This window comes from Podarcis muralis, chromosome 2 (assembly GCF_964188315.1).
Source record: "Podarcis muralis chromosome 2, rPodMur119.hap1.1, whole genome shotgun sequence".
In the NCBI taxonomy this organism is placed as follows: domain Eukaryota; kingdom Metazoa; phylum Chordata; class Lepidosauria; order Squamata; family Lacertidae; genus Podarcis; species Podarcis muralis.
The window spans coordinates 2,741,603-2,768,353 of NC_135656.1; the positions used below are offsets into that span (position 1 = coordinate 2,741,603).

The following is a 26,751-nucleotide window of genomic DNA, read 5'->3' on the forward strand; positions in this document are numbered from 1 at the left end:
ACCACCAAAGAGGAATTCAAACAAATAGCCAGCACGTGTAGACACAAAGTCAGAAAAGCTAAAGCACAAAATGAACTCAGGCTTGCTAGAGAGGTTAAAAGCAACAAAAAAGGCTTTTATGGGTATGTTCGTAGCAAAAGGAAGAACAAAGAAGCCGTGGGGTCACTCAGAGGAGAAGATGGTGAAATGCAAACAGGGGACACAGAAAGGGCTGAACTCCTCAATGCCTTCTTTGCCTCAGTCTTCTCCGATAAAGAAAACAATGCCCGACCTGAAGAATTTGGAGCAAATGATTCAGCAGAGGAAACACAGCCCAGAATAACTAAGGAGATAGTACAAGAATACTTGGCTAGTCTAGATGTATTCAAGTCTCCAGGGCCAGATGAACTGCATCCAAGAGTATTAAAAGAACTGGCAGATGTGATTTCAGAACCACTGGCAGTCATCTTTGAGAATTCCTGGAGAACAGGCGAAGTCCCGGCAGACTGGAGGAGGGCAAATGTTGTCCCTATTTTCAAAAAGGGGAAAAGAGAGGACCCAAATAATTACCGCCCAGTCAGTCTGACATCAATACCAGGGAAGATTCTGGAGCAGATCATTAAGCAAACAGTCTGTGAGCACCTAGAAAGGAATGCTGTGATCACCAATAGTCAGCATGGATTTCTGAAAAATAAGTCATGTCAGACTAACCTGATCTCGTTTTTTGACAGAATTACAAGCCTGGTAGATGAAGGGAACGCAGTGGATGTAGTCTACCTTGATTTCAGCAAGGCATTTGACAAGGTGCCCCATGATATTCTTGTAAAGAAGCTGGTAAAATGCGGTCTTGACTATGCTACCACTCAGTGGATTTGTAACTGGCTGACTGACCGAACCCAAAGGGTGCTCATCAATGGTTCCTCTTCATCCTGGAGAAGAGTGACTAGTGGGGTGCCACAGGGTTCTGTCTTGGGCCCAGTCTTATTCAACATCTTTATCAACGACTTGGATGATGGACTCAAGGGCATCCTGATCAAATTTGCAGATGACACCAAACTGGGAGGGGTGGCTAACACCCCAGAGGACAGGATCACACTTCAAAACGACCTTGACAGATTAGAGAACTGGGCCAAAACAAACAAGATGAATTTTAACAGGGAGAAATGTAAAGTATTGCACTTGGGCAAAAAAAATGAGAGGCACAAATACAAGATGGGGGACACCTGGCTTGAGAGCAGTACATGTGAAAAGGATCTAGGAGTCTTGGTTGACCACAAACTTGACATGAGCCAACAGTGTGACGCGGCAGCTAAAAAAGCCAATGCAATTCTGGGCCTCATCAATAGGAGTATAGCATCTAGATCAAGGGAAGTAATAGTGCCACTGTATTCTGCTCTGGTCAGACCTCACCTGGAGTACTGTGTCCAGTTCTGGGCACCACAGTTCAAGAAGGACACTGACAAACTGGAACGTGTCCAGAGGAGGGCAACCAAAATGGTCAAAGGCCTGGAAATGATGCCTTATGAGGAACGGCTAAGGGAGCTTGGGCATGTTTAGCCTGGAGAAGAGGAGGTTAAGGGGTGATATGATAGCCATGTTCAAATATATAAAAGGATGTCACATAGAGGAGGGAGAAAGGCTGTTTTCTGCTGCTCCAGAGAAGCGGACACGGAGCAATGGATCCAAACTACAAGAAAGAAGATTCCACCTAAACATTAGGAAGAACTTCCTGACAGTAAGAGCTGTTTGACAGTGGAATTTGCTGCCAAGGAGTGTGGTGGAGTCTCCTTCTTTGGAGGTCTTTAAGCAGAGGCTTGACAACCATATGTCAGGAGTGCTCTGATGGTGTTTCCTGCTTGGCAGGGGGTTGGACTCGATGGCCCTTGTGGTCTCTTCCAACTCTATGATTCTATGATTCTAAGTGTGGAGAAGCCTTGACTAGAGCAGCTCAACAGAATTTCATAGGTCATTCCCAGCCATACCTGGAGATGCCAGAGACTGAACCTGAGACCTTCTACAAGCAAGGTGGATGGTCTACCACTGAGCTATGGTTGTTCCCCATAGAAGCATAGGTGCTTCTATATGCACCAGTTTTCACCTTCCCGTTGTCCATGCCTCCTCCTCCCACTCCTTTTGTGCAACCCCTCTTCCACACACACCTACAACTGTGTGCTACAACTATGAAGCACCCTTTCCCCCTTCTGCCCAGTGATGAAGCCACCATTCTCTCCAGTTCTGCAGATCCTTTCGTATCCCTGTTTCATCCCAAATACCATTCCCATGTCTCCTACTCCTACACTTTTTGCAAACCCCTTTGCACCACCATTTTCATCTTTATCTCCTTTTTCTTAGTCCCTCCTCCTTATTTTTCTCAACTCTCCTCAACTCACACACCCATTTCACACACTTGCTCATCACCTCCTAAGCACAATCTGAGCTGGCAGCAAACAGTACCACAACCAGGATGGTTGTGTGAATTGGCACCCTCTTTTCTTCATTCTTTATACCCAGAGAACCTGCCTATGGTGGGGCCTTTATTTTCTAACCTTCCCTTCAAAAAAACCCCCAACATTTACCACGTAAAACCAAACCAGACAACTATGCAAATTAAATGCATTGACTGAAATATTTTATGCCAGGATGCATGTGTTCTGGTAGCCGACATACTCCACCCTGTGTGCCCCAAATCTGCTCTGCTGTCACTATTCCCTTCCTCCATGCCATATACACACCAGAATATAGAGAGGTCCGATGTCTCGACCATCAAGTCCTCCACCGAGTCCAGCATCTTAGTGTGAAAGACGATGAGATTCATCACCTTGGCAATGTCATGATTCTCCCGCAGTTGCAAGGGAGCCTTACTAACGCTGGTGTATGCCTAGTGGAAGGGGGGAAAAGATATTCCTTGGGAGAAAGAACCCATGCTCTCTGACACTTCACCCTAAACACTGAGAGTAGTACATTGCTCTTGTTGGCATCCCTCTGTCTCGAGACAATGGGGTGTTTTTCCAGGAGCGAAGCCAAACTGCTGGAGAATCACAGCACCTGCTGTGGCTGTAGAGACCAGCAACCTGTAATTGCTGCCTTCCACATTACTTTTGCTGCGTTAGCCACACTGAAGTGACCTTTCCAGGGTGCAAGCCTGGGCAGCGTGTGTAGAGGTCCTGGACTGCCCAGACAACAAGACCTCTTGGCCTCACTGATACAGTCCAAAGGAAAGCAGAGTAACACATTTGGTACCAGCTGGACTGTAGGAGTTGCTGGAAGGAGGCATACAAAAGGCCATCCAAACATCTTAGGGACTCAAGATTTGTGTAGAGTTTACTCCTTGGTCTTTGCTTCTCCCAAAGATGTCCCACAAGGCAGTGGGTACAGATTTTTCCTTGGGGAATCTTCTTGCAGGATTTTTCCTTGGGGTTTACTCCCGAAGCCTTTCTCATGAATGAGCATAGCCGCTGGGCAGCAGAGGTTTAGGATCAGAGTTTTTCTTCTCCTGGATGGGCCACCTTCCCAGGTTGACAAGCCCCAACAGCAAGATTGCTCTAAATTACAGAGTGACAGGGCCAATTCACATACACATGTACATCATTTGATCACACACTTGACTCTTCTCAACTGAACATGTGACTGTCTCAAATGAGCAATATTACATTTTGAGTGTTAATCAAAAAACAGTAAAATTGTACGTGTATCTGTGATGGCTCATTTACACACACACGCTAATGCTGGACTCAGTCATTATGGAATATGCAGGTTCAGTCCTCAGGAATGTGGAATCTACTTTTGTTATTCACTAGAGCCTTGAGATCCACCAACAAGAGGCAGGTCCAAAACAGCAACTTAGCCAGGCAAACACATGTTAAGTGTTAAAGAGCAGGATGCCTCTGAGGCCATGCTCATCCCAGGAATTTGTGATCAGTTCCCCAACCAAGCTCACAAGTGCTATGCAGGGGACTCCCCACTTCCATGGAGGCTTCTGCATACATAAGTGGAACCATGTGAAGTGGGGAGCACCCTCTACACACCCTCTCTGCCGCTCTTTCTCCAATACATACCAAAAATACTGCATCCAAAAATATCCACAACTAGAACTGAAGCTCTGGGGCCGGCAGGAGGCTGGTGGACATGCAGGAAAGCGGTGGCAGCTGCGCTACCCTGCACATCAGTTGTCAGGCAGGGAGGCTGGGCAGCCTGAGCAAAGCTCAATAAAATTATGTATTTCCAGGCTAGCAGCACAGGCAAAAGACTCTTTAGCCCGTACTTCCTCAGTGTGTGAACTGCAACACAGGGTTTGTCATGTCAGAGAGATTCACAGTTATACCTCATTCAGAGCCCTCCCACATGAAAGCAGCCTGGCTCCATGGGGTATCTGCAGCCTCCCAGCACCAACAACAGAGAAAGCAGGAAAAGGTTTAAATACACAGGGAAGGAGGAGACTTGGGCAGCTTATTTTGTCTGTTGTTTACCTCTTCATACCTCTCTCCTTAAGCAGCTAATTTTCCCTGCTTCTCCTCCTCCCAACTTCTAGGAAAAAATAGATTTCAAGTGGGGATAAACAAGACCAGCCAGCACTCCCCTGTGTGTTTGACTGTGATCCCCTCCAGATGCCCCAGCCCCTCGGCCAAGCAGGCAGCATGCAAAGTCCTGAGAGGCAGCAAGGGCTCCCACTGCACAGGACACCGTCTCCACCGGCATGTGGCTGGGGCAGAAGAGGAAGAGGAGCAAATCCTGGCAAAGAATCTTACCTGCAGCCTGAACCAGTCCAGCCGCAGACCAGAAAATTCAAATTTCTTCTTCTCCTCAACTGCAAAGAAGAAAAGTATTTAACAGAGGCACAGTTGCTAGAAAGAGCCACAGGGGTCTCTCCCACCATTCAAAGGCCTTACAGATGAGAAAATTTAGGATGAAATGCAGTGGGAAGACAGGCCTCCTCCTAGAAAAATGATTTGCCTTCTGACAGCCCTTTCTAGAGGAGCTTATAAGGAGTTTAAGTACCATCCCTTTGTTCCTGGATGCAGTGGATTCCGTTTTTACTTGCACCTACAACCTGTCCTTATGGGACGCAGGTGGTGCTGTGGTCCTCCAGCAGGAAGGTAAATGGCGTTTCCGTGCGCTGCTCTGGTTCGCCAGAAGTGGCTTAGTCATGCTGGCCACATGACTCGGAAGCTGTACACCGACTCCCTCGGCCAATAAAGCAAGATACGCGCTGCAACCCCAGTCAGTCACAACTGGACTTAATGGTCAGGGGTCCCTTTACCTTTTACAACTTGTCCTTACACCAAACACCAACAGCTTTGCTCTAGGCATCAGGACCCTGTCAACTCCTCGTTAGTATAGTGGTAAGTATCCCCACTTGTCACACGGGAGACCGGGGTTCAATCCCCAATGGGGAGACCATTGACCCTTATGACTCATCAGGACCCTGTCAAATCCACACATAGCCTTGAATGTGGGTCAGCCTACGGGGTCAAATCTCAGAAGCCAAAGCCGGCAGAGCTTCCTTCAGTCAGAAAGATTTTCCCCACCCCACTGCTAACACAATCAGGATTCAAACAAAACCACACAAATTATGCACAACTTGCCAAATATATTCCAATCACAAAGCCTAACCCTCCCTTGGCACTCAATTTGAGTTACTCTTGTACAGGAAGGGTAAAATGCCCACATCCATCCATAGCAACCTCCAGCTGACACAATAATTACCTTGCTTGATGGTTAGGGATGAGAGTGAATTCACAAAGGATGACATAATCACAGACTCCTCTTCAGGGCACACAGTCAGGTCCTGCAAGAGGCAAAAGGACTCAGAGACGGGGCCAGTGCTTTATTTGCATTTATATACAGTAGCTTGTTTGCAATGGATTTCAGTGAATGTGATTATTTAATGAATTGATGTGCCAGTTTTAAACCTGTACATCCCTTGAGTGTCTTTGGGCAGTGAGGCTACTCATAAACTCAAGAAATGATGGCCTCAGGACAAGGATATAATCCCAGAGTGTCCCCTTTGTTCTCTTGTATAATTTCTGGCTTGTGAATTGTGGGGAGGCCTGGGATGTTTTGTCTCCGTAGGCAAAACGTGTTGCCCCTGCCCCCAGCAGATCTGGCACCTCTCCCTGCCCCATCGTTGTGTCCACACTGCCACCATGACACAATGGCAGGGGTGAGGGCGTGTTAGTGGTGAGGGCAAGGGCACTGTGGTGGCAGCAACAGTGGCACAGGTAAAGCTGTGGCGCGGCTGTTAGCGGCGCAACAGCAGGGGCAGGGGTTGCACTGTCCACCCAGGGCAAATTGCTTCACCCTACTTCATGCGAGCACCTGCCTTGTGAACAGGATTCTGTTCTGCAGCATCACAGCAGACTGTGTCAAGCTGCTTTATACCATGCCAGCCTGTTGGTCCATTTCAGCCTTGCCCAGCCTGGTGCCCTCCAGAATAGATGTTCTTGGACTATAACATCCATCATCGCTGAAGGGAGCTGTAATTCAAAATATCTGTAGGGGACTGGGTTGAGAAAAGTTGCTCTTTTTGCATTGTGAAGGTTCGACTAGATGAGGCTTTTGGACCCTTCCAACTCAACAATTCTTAGATTTGTCGACTCTCACTAGCAGTCTGCTCTAGTATCTGCGATCTGGGAACCTGGAGATTGCCAGGGACTATTTGCATGCAAAGCATGCACCCCTAACACTGATATATGCCTAATTTGCAGCATTTTTATCATTCTCTGTCCATTCTCTCCTTTCTCACATCTGTTTGGTACTAAGGAAACTCACTGGAATTGGGAGCTCCTAGAGACTACCACACATAATCCCACCAACCACACGTCTTCCTCCTTCCTTGCAGCTCCCATACCTGGATAATGTTGCTGAGCACCTGGGCATCAAAGTGTGACAAGTACTGTACATGGTAGCGCTGGAGGATGTTTTGGTGCCGTCGGACGAGGCGACGGAGCTTTTCCATCAGAAACAGCAGCTCAGCCAGGTAGCTATTGGTGAGAGGCAGGACAGAACGTTTGTTTGCTTATTTAAAACATTTGGAACCCCACCTGTCCTTATAAAAAGGCAGCTGATGAATTTAAAAAAAATGAACACAAAAAATAGTGGGGTGAGGAAGAACACACAGTCCCACAGTGCACCTACAGAATCATTTCAGCAGATTAATAAACCAATACAATAAATAAAGCAGTTAACTACAACCCAAATGCCTTCTTAAAGGAGATTAAGACTAACTTTCAGAATGCCACTGAAGGGGGGATAGATGAGACTTTGGATGAAATATAGGGAGAGGATAGCTCAGTTGGTTAAGAGTGTGGTGCTGGTAACGCCAGTGTTGCAGGTTTGATCTCCGTATGGGCAGCTGCATAATCCTGCATTGCAGGGGGTTAGACTCAATGATCCCCAGGGTCCCTTCCAACTCAACAATTTTGTGATTCTATGAACTAGGTGTCCTAGTATGCTGTATGTGTGAGGTTCCCTTGGCTGTTAACACCTACAAAGACACACCTCTGACCTGCCAGCCTGGATACAATACTCCCCAAGTTCATGCCAGAGGCATTTTACCTAATTCCGACAAGCATTAGCTTCTTCCCTTCCCTCCATTCTCACATGGCACTGCCCCAAAATGTGAGACCAAGGAGAACGGTTGTAATCCCCCCTTCTAGCCAGCTCTTAGGGCTACAGAAGCTGCACCCTCCTTTTCACGGGTTCACTCTGCGCTACGTGGTCAAGAACTGGAGGGGGGAAAGATCCATCTGTGCTCAACATGCTGGGATCCATCTCCTCCACCCCATCTTCAAGCCACCCCACCCCCCATTCTTGGAACCCACCCGATCAGCACATGTCATAAAAAGATTTGTGGGAAAGAAAAAACGTCACACAAAGAGACATTTCAGGGGCAGGAAAATTAGACGCTAATTCTAGAACAGATGCAGACATAGAACTTTTTAATATCGGAATGAAATTATGATTTGTGTATTGGTTTTGTGTTTCAGGGTCACGTGTATATATGATGATTATTCATAAATAGTTTAAGCAAAAAAACACCCAAATCAGTACCTGTCAGTGAATTCCTCCGGGTTCTTGCTCTTGCTAACATGTTCACTATGTCGGCAAAGCCAGGTTACCTCATCACGGCAGAACGACAAGGCCATGAAGACATAAACAGCCTGTTGTGGGGGAGAGAGGGAGAAGGGACTTTATGAGAAAAATATTCCCTCCCTTCAAATCAGTAAGGCCAGCTCAAGAAAGAAACGTTCAATATGGCCCAACACTGCACATTAACTTTTAAAAAAGATATTCTATTCTACTTAGCCGATGTCCTTGAATTGTGTATTGCATAATGAGAAGCCTAAAATGGGGCCGGGGGGGCCGGGGGGAGATCCATCATGCAAATTAATGACATTTGTTGATTGCAGCTTGTTCTGGCTTATGTTTTCCTGTGCTTCAAATTTTCCTTTTGCTACTATAGTGATGAAGGAGAAAGGGAACATGGAATAGGAGAGACCTGAGAGGACCATCAATATGCAAAGATGAGAAAAGCAGAAGGGTAAAAACTGGAAACATAAATACTTATGCATGGAATAGATCTACAGAGATCTATAAATACATAAATGTTCCTATACAGGATTTCTTTCCTCACACCCGCAACACACACACACCCTCCTGGAAACTCTCAGTGCCATTTTCCCTCAAGCTCTGCCTGACTGGAAGAAAACCTGCTGGAAGGAAGAGAAGCAGTGGGGAGGGGAGCTGCCTTGGCTATTTAAATCGCACTTTTCATTTTACTCATGACTGGAGCAGCCGGTGGTTAAAGGATGCAACCCGCTGCATATGGTTTGGCTTGTAGTGACTGCTGCAGATGCCCTTGGGACGGCTCAGATACATTATAAAGATAAAGCAACCAGGAAAGCTGGAAATGTGATGGTTTGTTTTTAGTAAAAGCTTGGATTCTCAAGAGGCAGAAACTACATGAATTTCAGGATAAAAACAGGCACTGCTTTTTGGACAACCCTTCCTGCCCTACCCCTTTCTACTGTGGTCTTGTATGATGTCAAAAAATAAGCCACTATAGGTAAGGACCACATTCGTATCAAGTCAGACTCGAATTCAAGGTCAACACAGCATTTGGCAGCAACATGGGGTAAAGGGTCCTCAGTGCTGGTGCCCCAGCTTTGGGACAGTTTCCCTGCTATGACAGGGGTCAAGACTGATGAGTTGTCAGCGTCAGCCGAAGACTTGGCTGTTCACCCAGGCTTTGCTGGAGTTTAACGTCAGGTGCATGGTTGTGATTATTCAGATTGAAATTCACCTTCTTCTGGTTCTGCACTGTTTTTATGCTCTGGTTTTATGTTAACATTTCATTATTTTAATTTGAAAATCGATCTATAATTGCTTGATTTCAATTAACAGGTAATAAATATGTATACACACCCTTACATCTGGCTTCCTCTTCCCAGGCACACTTACACAGGCAAATGCATAGAGGTGCACACACACACACACACACACACACACACACACACACACACACGTTTGCCCACTTGCCCAACTCAAACACATCATGCATGCCAGACTGTCTTCTCCCACATTCTCAGCTCTTGTCTACTTGCCTTTGGCCCCAAAAGCCCTGGCTCATTGGCCAGAATGGTCTCCATCTCCCGTACCGCATTCCTCAGGAAATGGCGCCGACCTCGATGCAGCTGCCCACTGTCAAGACAGCGCTGGAAGGTTCACACATGAAGATGACAGCTGCCCCATGCCCCATCAGACACACTGCAAGCAGCAACTAATGACAATGCCCAGCTACTCAGTCAAGGTACATAGTACCCAAAGCTGGTCAAGTTATTTTGGAACTAGAGGCAGAAAATTGCAATAAAAGCACCATCATCTATTAAATGACGAACAACTAGATGCCCTCGCAGGATGCCTAGAATTGTCCACCAAATGCTCAGGCTGGGCAGACTCCTAGATGTGCTGTGCAATAGATGAGGGAGCAGGTGGATGGCAGGACCTCAGAGGGAACATGCAGGAGGAGCTGCAGAAAAGTGGGGCTACCTTTCCCCCTTCTCCAAAGGAGATTTATGGTGCAATCCTTTACACGTCTATTCAGGAATTAGTCCTACTAACTTCAGTGGGGCTTCAAAGTGGGAGCAAGTGCATATGACAGTGGTGGCTAACCCCTGTTTTGGAAGTCGGATCCAGTCCTCCAAGCAGATTTTACAAGCCCTCCAAGAACCGATTGATTTTGGTAGTGGTGGCAGAAACATATATAACAAAGCAGACACAGCTAGAGGGTGGGCAAAGTTCAGTTTTTCCAATGGAGAGTCAAACTGTCCCCTTCCTGGCCACTAGACCCATCACTGGGTGAGGTGAGCAGAGAGGGAGCTTGTGTCTTAACAGCTTCTTTGCACAGATAGCTGATGAGGGCAAGTGTCTGTGTGTGCCTGAGCGTGTGGGATGGATACACAAAGTTTTAGCCACCCCTGCCCCTGGCCTGCTCCCCCACCCAGAAGGTTGCCCATGGCAATTGAAAGCAGCGAGATGCCAAAAAAGGTTAGTAACCCCTGATATACAGGACCACAGTCTTAACGGAGGACATCTATGGTAGTTTATAAGGCAAAAGGTGGCAACTTCAGTAACAAAGGGCAGCTGGTGGAATACAATGAAGAAATGGGGATGATGGGGACATCGGTCAAATGGGGCTGGGAAGCAAATTTCAGACATGAAATGAAAGGTAAAGCTAGTGAGGCAAAGTATTAAGCAGAAGAGATCTGGTTATCTACTAGGAAAACCCTGGAGCAGACAAAGTGCAGACTTAGGCAGTAACACGGCAGACAAAGCAATGAGCAAGAAAGCAAAGGGTCATTCCTACCTGTTTGCTACAGCGTGCTCTTTGCATTCTTTGATATCAGCTATGCGTTTTCCATAACTGTGCAGAGAGAGAGAGACACTGAGATCACAGCCAAACCCCTCCAAAACATTATGTAGTGTTCTGTTGCTTCGTCCATCCAAGCAAAGCCAACTTTGTGCATGGACAAGTTTTCTAAAAAATTGAATGATTTTTAAAATCCAGTGGCACACTGGCAACCCCTTCACTTTAAAATGGCTACACCAAAGCTTTCTTGTCTCTTGTGATGTTTTTCCAGGACAAGCTACAGCTCAGGAGCAGAGAACATACTGTACATGCAGAAGGTCACAAGTTCAATCCAGGGCATTTGCAGATAAAGATGTCAGGAAGAAAGTATGGGAAAGGCCTGCATTTGACTCTCTGGACAGCAACTGCCAGTCACAATCAGCAGTACTGGCCGTGAAGGACCGAAGGTGTGACTCAATGGATGGCAGTTTCATGTATACAGAGGGTGAACAAATACAAAACAGGAGGACGCTCCCACTCATAAGCACATTTCCTCCAAGGAGCTCAAGGTGGTATGCACAGCCCTTCATCAACCCTCACCTCCATTTTATCCTCACAACAACCCTGTGAGGTAGGTTAGTCTAAGAGTTGGAAATTTACCCAAGCCTCACCCAAGTGAGCTTCATAGTCAAATGGGAATTTGGATCCAGGTCTTCCCAGTCATAGTCTTCACAACTGTACCACTCCTGGGCTTCTAACATTAGTGTAAAAGAGGGGATTCAAACATGCCAAAATGTGCCTGTGGGTCTATCTCACCTCTACAGGTCTCTTACCCTTTGATGCTGCTGAAGGCCTCCTCTGCCACTTTGTGAATAGAAAGCACTTCATCCCGTACTAGAGCAATGTAGAGAGAGCCACGGAGAGCTGCCCGCCACAGATCCAGACAGCTTTGGGTAGAGCCCAGGCAGCTGTGGCACAGCAAGAACCCAACTGCAGGGGTAGAAGATGGTCAAAGGCAAGGATAAGGAAGGAATGGACACCGACCCTCCCTGCTCCGTACAGCAGCTAGCCCCTCCCTGCCACCCACTTCCAGGAGCAAAATGAATTGTGCAGATCAAGCAAGGGCATTACAAACCATAGCCTTTCTTGCCCTAGAATTTACCTGGGTGCTAAGTTTGTGAGGCAGGGGGTGGGGAACCCAGAGCGCAAGCATATGTCTGCCTATGCCCACTGCGGCCAACGAAGATGATCTTGGACAATTTCTGCACCTTTTGGCTATGATTATCCAGCTCTGGATAAGATTTCTTGCTATACTGAGTCAAGGTTCCAGGTTGACCATCCAGCCTGGATCCTCCCCAGCCTACCAGATCAGCAAAGAACAACATGGCGACTTACTCACAATCCATCGCTCAAGAACCTCCAGAGAAAGGTATTCACAGGCCATCTGGGAACAGGAAAGAAATATGAGTTTTCTGCCTACAGAAATCTGGTATCATCATCTTCCTTCCTAAACACTCAGTGCCTCTACTAAGGTTTTTTAATGTGTGCAGCATAATTTTCTACGAGGTCTGGAGTAGCAAGGCCTCACTGGGTGCACATGGGAACCACTTGGTAGAACAGCCAGCATCACAGTCTGCTGCAGCAGTTCACTCTCTTGCTTAGGGGCAGGGGAAACTCAGGCCTGCAGCACTCCAGACTCCCTTTTTGCAGCCTCTGGGTCTCTCCCCAAGCCATATCTCTTCCCAAGGCCAAACCCCTTCTCTCTAGGTCACCCCCTTCACTGGCCCTGCTTCGGGCCTTTTTCAAGGTGCCCGGAACCATGGTAATACCTCTTGCTTGCCCACATAGAACCTTAACTTGTCTATAGGTGGAAAGCAGCCCACTGTACAAACTGAAGATTCCCATCCATTACCCTGCTCTCTTTTCTGTCTCTGTGGCCTCACCCTCTGGTGGCATCATGATTGAGGGGGCCGTGGCCGTGACTGAGAGGGCCAGGGCCATGCAACATCAGCGCACCCTGCAACATGCACACTTGACACCAGTGCCCTCCTGCAGCCTGCACAAGTGGTGATGTGTCGTGGGGACACGCTGCGGCTTACTCCTGTGACATGAGCACACCCCACAGTGTGTGTGCACGGCTGCTGCAGAACTCTGAGGGGCCCAGCCCCTTCATTGAAAATCACTTGGTGCGCCTGGGTGGCATGTGCTCACCCCCACCCCACAGGCTGCCCACAAAGCACTGCCATCAAACTGGTTCCGCATCCCTGCTCTAGCTCAACTGCCAATAGTAACAGAACTTGTCAGCATTATAGCCTCAATGACATCACAATCAGCTTGCACTGCATGCTGGGAAACAGTGACTTATCTCACTGAAGTCCGTTGAAACTCAAGAAACATCTACAAGAGGGCAGAGCCTGCATATATGAGCTCTGTAAAAGGCAGCACTGCTGATCCAAAATGCAGGCCTCTGATTTTAAGATGCTCCAGAAAGCCTGAGTTTGGGCTGTGCTGGAGAGGTAGCAAAAGTGTCACTGTCTCTATACACGGACACGCTCACCGTGTCTGAACTGGCAGGAGCTAGCATGTTCGCGGGGTTGCTGATCAGACTGAAGAGTTGGTCACTTCGCCACTGATCAGCTGAGTGGTTTCTACGGGCGAAGAGGAAGTGCAGCGAAAGAAGTGCATTGCTCACAGCCTGGAAAGAGAACTCTGTTAGCAGCAGGAAATGACAAAACGCAGAGAGACAGAGAGAGAGAGAGAGAGAGAGAGAGAGAAGAAAGCAGAACTACATGTTACCCTTGGCACACATGGCATGAAGAAGCATCAAGCAGGTGGGAGGAGCACTTAAATCTTCCCATACTTGCTTTTTCTCTCTTGCAAATGCTCCCCTGGAGGAATTTCCCCCACAGCTCAGGTCACCCACTACTTCTCCCCTACAAGTGCCCCACACTTATGTGTTTTCCTCAACTTGTACTCTACCCACAGATGGCAAACTATCATCCAAATATTAATCGAAAATTTTAACTGGATTGACCAATTCTGCAACACAGACACATTCACCTAACTCCTGCTTGATTTGGGATCATCCAGTGTTTGTTCAAAAGCTGAATAAATTTGTCCTCCTTCCTCCCCTATCCCTTCTCTACCCCGCCCCGCCCCCTCCAGCGTGTGGATGACTTGATTATTAGCTTTTCTGGTTTTGCAGTTTACCTGCTTCCCTCTTTTTTACTTCCTGTTCCAGTCACGGCTGCCACCAAAACTCCCCACACATTTCTCAAAATGTTATTTGTATACACTTGTGAAGCAGCAAAAGAAAAGGGAAGAAGCTCACAATAAGAATTGTAATTGGGCTACTTTCAGCCAACACCATGAGAAATTGGAGCAAAGAATGTTCATTCTCTCCAACCAACTATAGAATCACATTCACCTCCAGGGAACCACAATTCAGAGGTACAGCACATGCTTTGCACACATCGGTTCTCAGGTTCTGAGGTGGGGGGCTCTCCTTCCTTGGGGATTTTTAAGCAGAGGTTGGATGGCCATTTGTCATGGGTGCTTTAGTTGAGATCCTGCATTGCAGGGGTTTGGAATAGATTCCTTCCAACTCTACCATTCTATGATTCTACAAGGTGTGACCAGAAAGTTTGGTGAATGGTCACAGAAATCGGACAGCGAGAAATATTCAAACATACATACCTTACAAGGTAAAGGTACCCCTGCCCGTACGGGCCAGTCGTGTCCGACTCTAGGGTTGCGTGCTCATCTCACTTAAGAGGCCGGGAGCCGGAGCCGTCCAAAGACACTTCCAGGTCACGTGGCCAGCGTGACGAAGCTGCAGCTGGTGAGCCAGACCAGCGCGGCACACGGAAACGCCGTTACCTTCCCGCTATAAAGCGGTACCTATTTATCTACTTGCACTTAGGGGTGCTTTCAAACTGCTAGGTGGGCAGGAGCTGGGACCGAACGACGGGAGCTCACCCCGCCGCGGAGATTCGAACCGCCGACCTTACGATCAGCAAGTCCTAGGCACTGAGGTTTTACCCACAGCGCCACCCGCGTCCCTACCTTACAGGCCTTCAAAGTAGGCCCCCTCTGATACAATGCATCATTGACAACATTCGTAGAACTGTTAGAAACTTCTGGATAAGTCCTCTTTTCGTACTGCTTTCAGCTCCCTTTTCACAGCAGCTGGGACATGTGAAATGTTGGAAAATATGTGCCCTTTCAGAGCAGATTTCAGATTTGGAAAAAGAAAGAAATCTGACAGGGCCAGATGGGGAGAATATGGAGGGTGGGACAACTCAGTAACCATTTCACACAGAATATGCAATTCTTCCATCACCATTCGGATGGACAAATGCTGATCCCACTTCAATAACTCACGAACTCTGTCGACATTTGCCGTCGTTCTGCTCATCAACCATCTGCCAGACCAAGGGTCATCTTCAATAGTTGCCTCCCTTCATGGAAACGCTTAAACCACTCATACCACTCATACACTGGCTTTTGAGTTACAGCTTCATCTCCGTACACAATTGTGAGCATTTCGTGGGTTTCCGATGCCAACTGTATGTTCAAATATTTCTTGCTGTCCAATTTCTGTGACCACTCTTCGAACTTTCCAGTCACACCTTGTATGTTCAATTCCTCACATCTCTAACAAAAGGACCAAGCACTGGGAAAGATCTCCAAGATGTTGGAGAGCCACTGCCAGTCAGACTCTACAATTTGACAAGACTAGATGAGCCACTGGTCTGATTCAGGACAAAGCAGCTTAATGATACTGCATAAAAACAAACACTCCCATTCTTGAGAACACAGCAACACACGCAGGAAGAATGCATGTTACAAAATCATAATGTGAATCTGGATGTGCTAAGAAGTTAATGGAGATAGAGTCTAATGCTGAGACCCCAATGCCAGGCCTGTGGGCACCACACTGTCCTCATACACTCTCCTTTGGTGCCTCCCAAGCCTCCCACTTCATTCTTTATTTTAATCTCACCTTGGTATGGGGCCCAAACTCTTCCATCAGCTTGCGCAAGGGATTCTCGTACTCCAGTATCATCTGACCCAACCGAGGGAAACTGGCATCACTATAGCCAGATAAAGAATGAGTCAGAGGTGTTTGCCAGCAACAGAAGCCCTCCTCCATCACTGACACTGCCCACCCATTTCACTGCAAGAGCATGACAAGAGTGCTCCAATGACAGAAGCCCTGGGCTCCAGAGAACCTTATTGGGCCAATCCAGGCAACAACACAAAACACAGGAGAATGTAACATCTGGTCTCCAAAAGTGTGGGAGGGTGGCCTTGCAGGAGAAGGGATTCTCATGCTGTGATGATGAGAGGATGATGGGGTGGGGTTGGCCTATTTCACTGCTTTTTTCTCAAAAAAATTTCTCAAAAGGGTGAATGCATGGCAGAATGAAATGTGTGGGTCACCACCAACAGCGGTGTCACAGGTATCTGTGACATTTGCACAAGGACATTCCATGCAATCCTCTTGCTAAGGAGGAAAGCAGGAGGAGGAACTGTGTTTTCCATATCAAAATACTGGTGTTTAATGCAATTACCTTTCAATAGATGGGCTAACTTGGGGGGCATAGGAGTGGTGTTGGGGGAGTGATTTGTTTATTTACATTCTTTATTAGCGGCTCTTCAACCAAAGCTCCCATAACACTTTACAAAGCAAAAACAATACTAATACAGAATAAAAGAAATAATTTGCATTTGACTCTCCCACAAAAGCCAAACAACAACAGAACATCTGGAAAGGCCCATATCTTTGAGAAAATGGTTTCAGCTACAGATGGCATATTTAGGTTAAAAGTTAGGAATGGTCTTTTAACTATAATAGCATACAATAGCAAAATAGCTGTTGGGGTGGGGGAAGTGTTACCTCCTCCTCAATACTTGTCAAGAGAAGGCCAGACATCCACCTGTTAGGGATTGCTATAGGCATCAGGAATGCACTATTGGGCCAAGGGAGTGGAATATATGGACACTGACCCTGATCCATGGATCATCTCATGGGTACACTGGTACAGGCCAATCAGGGCTTTGCGGTCATCGATACGAGAAAGGAGTAAGATGGCAGATGCGTAGGTGACAATCAGGTCGAGGTAATTCTTGGTGAAGTCATAGTTTAGATGCTGCAGAAGGAAAGAAAAAAATTAGTTTTATTTATCTGATAAAAAGGGAAATGTACTGACATCTTCATCAACTCTGGGCAGATTCTGACTCCTGGCAGCAGCACTTTTCTTAGAATCTCAGCACAATCTGCTCAGATAAGGAATGGTGGACCTGTGGCTCTCAAGATGTTATCGGGACTATAATTCCCATCATTCCCAGCTACTGGCAATGTGGAGTTATAGTCTCAACAACACCTGGAAGTTCACAGGCTCCCCATCCCTTATCTAAGCAGATTGTGATGGGATTGTAAGGCGTTCCTCATTCCCTGTCTTAGACAATGGCTCACTTTGTGTGAGTCTCCAAGCCATGTTGGAGGATTGTGAATGAGCCTAAAGGCTGCATGAACCCCCCTCCTCTCTGACACGCAGCTTCTCTCTTACTTTCCTGTTTTAGCAGTAGCCATAGTTTGCCACAATGTACCAAGTGTCAACCACAATTAGTATTTGCCTTCCACTGCCAGAAAAAAAATGCATTTAAATTCTAGTTTCCAATTCTGTTCCAGAGGAAAAACACTAAGCCATAATTTGCCAGTTCAGACACTGGGGCAAACTATGGTTAGCACTAAACAGGCACTAGGTGGATTCTTGCTTCCGGCTGATGAATTAAGTGCTGCTTTGAGGGCTACAAAAGTTAGTTAGTTGTGATGAACAGGCAATTCAAAATACTTTTCTTTTAATGGCAGAAGGAAGAGGAGATCAATCCCTCCCAATGAGTGCAAGACTAGATGAAAGGGAAAGGTGGAGCTCTGCTAAGTCTAGAAGGGAAACTTCTATGCTGCAAGATCAGTTCAGCAACAGACTTGAGAGATAACGAAATGAAAATCTCCTTACTTGGACATTTTTAAAAAATGTACTAGAGAACATTTATTCATCTCCTTGCCCAGCCCTTCCAAACCTATGATTCATGGAAAGAAGACACAGTTCCTCAAGCATTCATGTGTTAGATGAATCATACTGACAGTTCAGTTAGCAAACTGTCAATAGCCAAAAAGTTTGAATTGTGGTCCATTTGCAGCTATAGCAGCTTCCCTACGAAGTCCAACAGCAGCTTTCAGGAAGTGGGGTTTTCATCAGGAAAAGGAATGGCAAGAAAGGTTCCATTTTCCTCTCCACATACTGAGGACATTCACTTCCTGTCCAGAGCTAGAGCCGGGAATTTAAGGATCCATGCTTGGCTGCCCCTTGTGGTAAGTCACTCAGGAAAAGGGCTCTAACTTCCTTCTAGGCTCTGATAAGACTTTGCTCAGCCTTATTGCCACCCGGCTGACTTTTTTTCTTTTTTAAAATAATTTTTATTAATTTTGAATTGCAAAAATCCAATATAAGCCTTATAATATCAATACCAAAATACAATTACAATTCAAATACAAATCAATCACATGGCCAATTATAACATTTAGGTGGCTCCCCGCATGCTGGACTTCAAGGTCTACTAGTTCCCTTTAATTCTGCTTACACACTATTGCTCAATCCAATTACAATCCAGTCCTGATAAAATCCCTTATACCACAGCTACAATGTTTTAACTTCAGTTCATATTAACACATTTAGTACGGTAATTTATAAGTTCGCTAGTCAAGTTCTCCTTTCTTCTTCCTGTGTGAGGTATTAATCTTAATCCACTGTTCCTTTATGTCTTTGTCAAATAATATGTCCATCTTGGTTATTCCCAACCTCTGTCGTGCCTTGTGGCACTGTTGACTTGGTGTCACTCAGATAGATCTCTCCTCTTTTGTTCTCCAGCCCCTCTGATTGCAGCTGCAAAATTCCATCGCCATTACTTCCAGTCCCAGGAGGGGAGTCGCCTGGCACCCTGCCAAATCCCTGGCAAGCCTCCAAGTTCTCTCTTCTCCGTCCAGCTGAAGAAATTAGCTATAATTTATTGTAGAATCATAGAATCATAGAGTTGGAAGAGACCACAAGGGCCATCGAGTCCAACCCCCTGCCAAGCAGGAAACACCATCAGAGCACTCCTGACATATGGTTGTCAAGCCTCTGCTTAAAGACCTCCAAAGACGGAGACTCCACCACACTCCTTGGCAGCAAATTCCACTGTCGAACAGCTCTTACTGTCAGGAAGTTCTTCCTAATGTTTAGGTGGAATCTTCTTTCTTGTAGTTTGGATCCATTGCTCCGTGTCCGCTTCTCTGGAGCAGCAGAAAACAACCTTTCTCCCTCCTCTATATGACATCCTTTTATATATTTGAACATGGCTATCATATCACCCCTTAACCTCCTCTTCTCCAGGCTAAACATGCCCAGCTCCCTTAGTCGTTCCTCATAAGGCATCGTTTCCAGGCCTTTGACCATTTTGGTTGCCCTCCTCTGGACACGTTCCAGTTTGTCAGTGTCCTTCTTGAACTGTGGTGCCCAGAACTGGACACAGTACTCTAGGTGAGGTCTGACCAGAGCAGAATACAGTGGCACTATTACTTCCCTTGATCTAGATGCTATACTCCTATTGATGCAGCCCAGAATTGCATTGGCTTTTTTAGCTGCCGCGTCACACTGTTGGCTCATGTCAAGTTTGTGGTCAACCGAGACTCCTAGATCCTTTTCACATGTTCTGCTGAAGAGTTCTGCTAGAAGAGTGATCTAGCACCCCGCCAAAGCCTTGGCAAGTCCTCAAAGTCCAATCCGTCCTCCCCTCAACCAGGGGAAAAATAAAAATTTACTTCATAGAGATTCCAAGTCTTTTAAAAATTATTCCATACTATTATGTTTTCCTCACACAGTTCAGTTTGTTATTGTAATCCATATCTGTACTCCTGTCTCCCTTCATCTTCACCTGCTATATGAATTTATTTATTTTTTGCATTCTCAGGGGGTTTGCCAAGTCATTTATGTAACAAAGGATTTATAATGAAGCCGTTGGCTCCCCCCCCCCCACTCCACATACTGTTTTTTAGATTGAATGAAGTCTTCTTTCCAATTCATATCTTTACAACCTTGTAGCTGTTTCAATTCGGCAGTTTTTGATCTTGTCCCATCATTTCCAGCACACGTCTGTACATTAATCCCAAATAATCTTTAATGAACAGAAGAACCTCTGCTCTTAATGGCGTTGTTGGAGGGTTACCATGAGGCGAAGTGCTTTTGCACTCAGTGCTTCCCTGCCGCATTCTATGCCAGAGCGGGAGCCAGGTACTGGGATGATCTGTGAGTGTAGCCCGTTCCCACCATCCCTGAGGGGAATTTCCAGGGATAATTATCCTCAATCATCCTTGATCAACCTTTGCCAACGATCTCCCGTTGTCATGGGAGGTAACTCCATTAAGGCAGACAGGAACCGGAAGCCCCAACTGACTTTCTAAGCTGCCAATGGCCCAGCATCAAGATAAAAATATAAGGCATAATGTCCACAGTTGCATACCCTCTCTGCATTAAACTAAAAGTAATGCCCATCTGCCTTTAATTCTCAGAAGCCAACACATCCATACTTTATTCAAAAGATACTCACAATGTCAAAGTGGCACAGGCTGGCGTCCATAGTGTTCAGCAGCTCATAGACATGGTCCTAAAGAAGAAATATTAGCATTAATGAAGCTATTGGGGTAGAGAACTGGACTCCGCACACTCCATTGCTGCATATCATTCATTTTTATTATTGCATTTATAGCCCACCTTTCCTGCAAGGGGCTGTACTTTGTTCTTCCCCTCCCCACATTACTACAGCAACTCAGTGAGGTGAATTAAACTCAGAGAGAGAGAGGGTGGGAGGAGAGAGAAAGAGAGAGACTGACTGGCCCAAGGTCGCCATTATAAAATTTTAGGGGACACACACATAGCAGACACACACTTCACATAAAACCAATCCTTTACCCTTCAAAATGTAGGAAATATTTCCTGAGAAAAGTACACATTATTTTAGCACACAGAATAATCGAAAAGGCCATCTTGGTTCTCCTAATGACTATAAATAATTTCCTCTACAGAAGGAAATAACTTGGTGACACCTTTCCCAGTAGTTCTTTCACTTACAAATCCTGTCTTAAGGGCATATTTGATGTATGGATAGGGTGGGCTTATGACCAGGATTCAAGAACTAAGGTAGAAAGGCCAGACTGCCCAGGTAATACAATCAGTAAAACATTATCAGGTACTGTATCTTGGCAGACAGGAGAACCCACACTCTCAAATTTCTGTGATGTATGTATAGTGCTTTTAGGGTCTTCTTTGGCTAAGGGGTTGGGAAATGTCTGAAGTCTTTCAAGGTTCCTGCACACTTTGTTCTTGGGCTCTCTCACCTCCTTGGAAGGAAGAAGAAGAATGAGAAGAGTTTGGATTTGATATCCCGCCTTTCACTCCCTTTAAGGAGTCTCAAAGCGGCTAACATTCTCCTTTCCCTTCCTCCCCCACAACAAACGCTCTGTGAGGTGAGTGGGGCTGAGAGACTTCAAAGAAGTGTGACTGGCCCAAGGTCACCCAGCAACTGCAGGTGGAAGAGCGGAGACGGGAACCCGGAACCCCAGATTACGAGACTACCGCTCTTAACCACTACACCACACTGGCTCTCACAAAGAGAAGGAGGGGGGTGGGACCCTGTTGCAAGAGGAAAATAAAGATCTGCCTTGCTTTCACTGGATCCTGTTTCCATCCATTCTTCTCTAACTGATATAGGGGACTCAGAGTCCTTTGGGGAGTTGGGCAGCAAAAGCCAACCTCCAGTTTTATACAACAGCCACCCACACCAATTTAAAACAGTCTGGTTGCAAAGATCAACCCAGCATGAAACCATTTACCTTTCCCCACTCCATGCCCCCACAAAACTGTATGAATCATCTCAGATTTTGCTCAAGCTGCTGATGACACTGACAGATGTTTGTGTTTCTGTCCTTGGACATTAAAGATCTACCTGATTATGAATTCAACTGTAAACTCTGTGTAGCATTAAAACAGGCATGAACACTTCATCTTTCTTTTTTAAAAAATTGTTGCTTCCATTCTTGAGAGGCTGGCTTTCTTATTAAGCACAAATGTGTCAGGATTATTTATTTGGCTGCTATCTTTGCTTATTTAGCAAATGTCCTCTGTCCACAGATGTGACTGCTTTTTCATTTTAATTCTATTTTTGTACACTAGAATCTGTTTTCTGGTTTTATTCTGAACAGGTTTTACATTGCCTGCTGTGCCTCCACCCCACCCACCTCTTGATTGGTCTAACTGGGTAATCATGCCTAGCCTACATTCCAGTGTTATTGTGAGGAAGGACTGGGGGAAAAAATGTATTTGGAAGGAGAACTGGATAAAATACTGTATCTACTATATATTTTGGAAAGTTGTTTTGCACGATGGTTCTTGGGATCAAGGAACAGATTTTCATTTATGTTTGGAGGCAACTGGATGCCATTTTAAATCAAGATGGCAACTGAACCTTTCAAAACTGCACTGATTTTAGCCACTGATTTAAAATCTGCATGGTTTTTTTGGTTTCTTAGAATTCCCAAGCAATAGCAAGTATGAGACTGCTAATATAAAAATAAATAAAGTGTCCAAGTTAAAATCCAGCTAGAGATAGTGTGGCATAGCAGTTAGAGGGCTGGGCTGAGACATGAGACCAGGATTCAGTTGTGAAGCTCACTGGGTAACCTTCGCCAGCCACTGTCTCTCAGCCTAACCTACCCCACAGGGTAGGTTGTAAGGATAAAATGGGGAGGAGGAGAACAAGGTACCCCACCTTGATCTCCTTGGAGGAAAGGTGAGATATAAATGTAGTAAGATACAAATGTGATGATGATAATAAATAAGAATAAGAATGTAATAATGCAGAAACCACTCGCTCTGACAACAGCCATGTCCCAAATTCTGCAATGCCAAAGTAGGAAATGCTCTGATGACCTTTTTGGCATTATGACTATTATTTCACTTTATTATAACTTACCCATCAGCTGAAATGACCACTTTTGCACAGCTATTAAAAGTGTAGGAGTCTGGTCTTCTTTTTCATCTGGTCAGCCAAGTTATTATATGCAAGGAGAAGACTTCTGGCCTAGTAAAGACTCCACAAAGGCTTAGCACTCAACAGTTGCAGTCACCCCTGTCATTCACACAAAGAGGTCAAGAAAAACTACAGAACAACTGCTCTCCTCTTTCAAAAAGGTAGAAGGCTTTTCGAGTCAGACCAGAGCAAACCAATATCAGCCTCAAAAGCAACATCTGAAATCCCTACTAACACTCACCCGGAATTCCATTACATCCACAAAGGTTTGATAATAGGAATTGAGTGCCCGGAAAATATCTGCTTTCTCCTTGTATACTGGTCCCAAATGTTGCTGTAAAGAAAAGCGAACAAAGCATGGACAAGTATGACTGATCACCAGCAACCTCATTCCTCTGGGAAACAGAGCAGAGCTTTTTCAGTAGTGGCTCCCTTGCTAGGGAATGGACTCCCTAAAGCTATCGATCTGGCCCCTGATCTTGGTGTTTTTTTCCCCTGCCATCGTTTTAAAGAAATAAGCTTGTATTTCTTTTAATTTCAGCAGGATTTTTGCAAAAACAAAATATATTTCTTGAGTTTTATTAAGGCTCCATGTCCAGATATACAGGTAACTCAAGTGACAAAAGCAATTGACCACAAAACAAAAATGAAACACCAACAATTCAGGTGAAATACTTGATCTGAAAACTACTGGATTCATTTTAGTCACACTCTGGCTACATTTAGGCTTACTCCTTCTGTTCAATTTTTTTAGTGTCACATGACAGCTAATTATTATCTTTTGTATGTTAGACACCACAATCCTGAACACAATTACTAGGCAATAAGCTCCACTGAACACAGGAAGAATGAATTCAGAATAAGCTTGCATGGTTTTAGGCCTTACTTCACAACTTGCTTCCAGGCCACAGGGCAACAGCGCCAAGTTTTTCCAGACTGGAACAAATACACAATGGCTACCTGGCATCTCCACATCACTGGGAGGAGTGGCCCAAGTCCTTCCTCCCCTGCTTGACACTTACCATTTATCTGTTTTTTTAAAGTCTCTTTTTTAAAGAGACTGATGAACTCATCCAGCTACAAACTTTTCGTTCCTGAAGAGCAATTAATATCATCTAGGCCTTCCCCAATATGTACAGGGAGATATAGTGATAGCACACATGTTTACAAGGAAAAAGTCCTATGTTCAGCCCTTGCCAGCTCCAGCTGAAAGGACCTCAGGAGGTATCAGGGCTAGAAAAGGAAAGGTCTCCTTGGAGACCAATTGGAAAAGAGCCCTTGACTAGATTCATACGTTCATGTGGATTATGAAGGGCTGGAGCTCCATGGTCAAACACATACCGTACTTTGTATGCAGAAGCTCCCAGTTTCAATTCTCTGCATTTCAAGATAGGGTTGTTAAAAGCCACTACCTGAAATCCTGCGCAGCTGCTGCCAGTCCGCACGGACAATACTAGGCTAAATAAATGGGTTGGTGGTGTGGCTCAGTAAAAGTCAGCTTCCTCCTACTCAGGGATAGAACATATTTCTACCTATGCTCTGTCCTAGTTAATATAATGTAATTGGAATTTGGGGCCATCAAGAAAATGCCTCCTGACTCAGCCCCTAGAATACACCCAGGATGGCAGCAGTTCTTCTCATGCAAAAGTTACTCTTGTTTAAGCCAGGAGAATAGCAATGGCCACTTTCTGTTCCCAGAGAGCACAATCCCTCCAACTCCCCACTCCAGCTCTGACATGGGGTCTCACCGTGCCGCTCCGTGTGTCCAAGTTGGGAAACTTCTTGTTGATGTATTTGATAGAGGATTCCATGGTCTTCTCGGTGAAGAAGCTTGGCTTGGTCCGGGAATCCATACATGTCTGCAAAAGTCAACAAAGCTGCACTCAGAACTGAGCAACGTGCAATGCCAATTGTGCTGCTCTATTTAATTTCTAGGGGAAGCGGGTAGCACTGTTCATCAGGAATACAGCATCCAGGGAGAAGAAAGTTTAACCCTTTACCCTACTGCAGTTGCAACACATACACACAGAGTGCCTTTTGGTGCCAATAGGACCTGCCTATAAGCATAACAGCAGAGCAAGGGGGATGTTACAAAAGTTGGACGCCACCCGTGAACACTGCAGTCTCCCAGAATATCTAATTTCTGACTTCACTAAACTTAAGCAAGGCCCCATCTGCACAGCACAGTTAAAGCAGCATCATGCCACTTGAAGCAGTCATGGCTTCCTGCAAAGAAGAAGAAGAAAAAGAGTTTGGATTTGATATCCCGCCTTTCACTCCCTTTAAAGAGTCTCAAAGCAGCTAACATTCTCCTTTCCCTTCCTCCCCCACAACAAACGCTCTGTGAGGTGAGTGGGGCTGAGAGACTTCAAAGAAGTATGACTGGCCCAAGGTCACCCAGCAGCTGCATGTGGAGGAGCGGAGACGCGAACCCGGTTACCCAGATTATGTGACTACCGCTCTTAACCACTACACCACACTGGAAGAATCCTGGAAAGCAGTTTGTTAAGAAGCTTAGAGTTGTTGGGAGACCCCTTTTCTCCTTACACAGCTATAATCCCCTGTGTTCCCTGGGAAGAGATTGTTAAACCACTTTAGGAAACATAGTTGTAGGAAGAGAATTCAATTTGATTCAATCTGACTGGTTGATCATTGCTTTCATGATGTTGGTTTGGGATTTCTAGCTCTTTGCATGTAAGAAGGGTCGGCATTCATGTCCAATCTTCCAGCTGACACATTTTTTCCAATTACGGATTATTATCCTATGAGCAGCTGTGTTAAAAGCTGTACCCATTTCCCTTTCCTCTAATAAGACCAGATATTTAATATGGCAAGATCATAACCAATAGCGACAGTCACTTTATTAATAAGTGGAGGTAAACAACAGGCACTCCTACAAATCAGCAGATCTATAACCACACATCAGATCCCCACAGAGACTCCAAATCCCATACAAACCATACAGAGCATACAGCCATACAGTCAACTCTCAACTCACTCTGTAGTAGTAATAGTAATAGCAGCTTAGCTAGTCACTGTCATACTGAATCTGCCAAGGTCAAGCATTCACCTCTCGGATCATACCATCCCAACCTTGTCAGTGAACCACCCATTCAAAGGACCATTCACAGCCATTTAAGAAAATAACATTGTTTTGTCAAATCCAAGATTCTAATTCAAGAGGCACTTTAAATAATAAACCACAGGCCCATCCACAGTAATCAGATAGCAAGCTCAAATCACTCACTAAGGTAAAATGCAAGTGATGTACATGTGGTGGAACTTGCAACAGTTTGCAGTAGAGATCATGATCAAAACCGGAAGGGGAAAGGAGGTGCCGCCAACAAGACAATTCTGTTGTAAGCTGTGATCGGATCTGCTGTTGCCCCTACAGAAAGAGGAAGCTTCAGAGAGTCCTCAGCCAACACTCACATGCAAGAGGAAGAGGAACCACATGCGTGTGGTATCTCCTTGCCTGCTAAAATGCTTAGAATAGCTCCAAGGTTTCAGCTAGTGGAAGATCTGTTTACGTCTTTTCAGGCCTTCTACTGAGACAAGATAAAGGGGAGCCAAACAAATGGCTCAGTTCAAAAAGTTAGATTAGCACACCTGGGTTCAAAGCCCCATGAAGATCACTGCATGACTTTGGGCCAGTTTCTCACACACACAGGTCTAACCTACCTCTTGTTGTGATGATAAAATGTAAGCTTCCCTGAGCTCCACAGAAGGGAGGAGGGCAGACATATGCAATTTATATCTGCTCCCACATCTTCCTCTGCCTGCTGAACCTTTCT

At 45.6% G+C, this 26,751-nt stretch overlaps 1 protein-coding gene across 7 annotated transcripts in view; it reads right to left on the reverse strand.

Annotated features, from left to right (window-relative positions):
• NCKAP1L (NCK associated protein 1 like) overlaps positions 1-26,751 on the reverse strand; it is a 103,404-nt gene that overhangs the window by 35,508 nt on the left and 41,145 nt on the right. For all 7 annotated transcript variants that reach the window (XR_013391732.1, XM_028721221.2, XM_028721225.2 and 4 more), the window contains 15 exons: positions 24,706-24,816; positions 23,199-23,291; positions 20,480-20,536; positions 16,838-16,980; positions 15,831-15,921; positions 13,383-13,520; positions 12,221-12,269; positions 11,659-11,815; positions 10,844-10,900; positions 9,582-9,678; positions 8,029-8,138; positions 6,827-6,959; positions 5,683-5,764; positions 4,725-4,783; positions 2,712-2,857 (listed from right to left, as the gene is read on the reverse strand). Coding sequence is in view for 6 of the 7 variants with exons in the window: in XM_028721221.2 (XP_028577054.2) it covers positions 2,712-2,857; positions 4,725-4,783; positions 5,683-5,764; positions 6,827-6,959; positions 8,029-8,138; positions 9,582-9,678; positions 10,844-10,900; positions 11,659-11,815; positions 12,221-12,269; positions 13,383-13,520; positions 15,831-15,921; positions 16,838-16,980; positions 20,480-20,536; positions 23,199-23,291; positions 24,706-24,816 (1,523 nt within the window). In the remaining variant the exon portion in view is untranslated. The remainder of the gene's footprint in view (positions 1-2,711; positions 2,858-4,724; positions 4,784-5,682; positions 5,765-6,826; positions 6,960-8,028; positions 8,139-9,581; positions 9,679-10,843; positions 10,901-11,658; positions 11,816-12,220; positions 12,270-13,382; positions 13,521-15,830; positions 15,922-16,837; positions 16,981-20,479; positions 20,537-23,198; positions 23,292-24,705; positions 24,817-26,751) is intronic.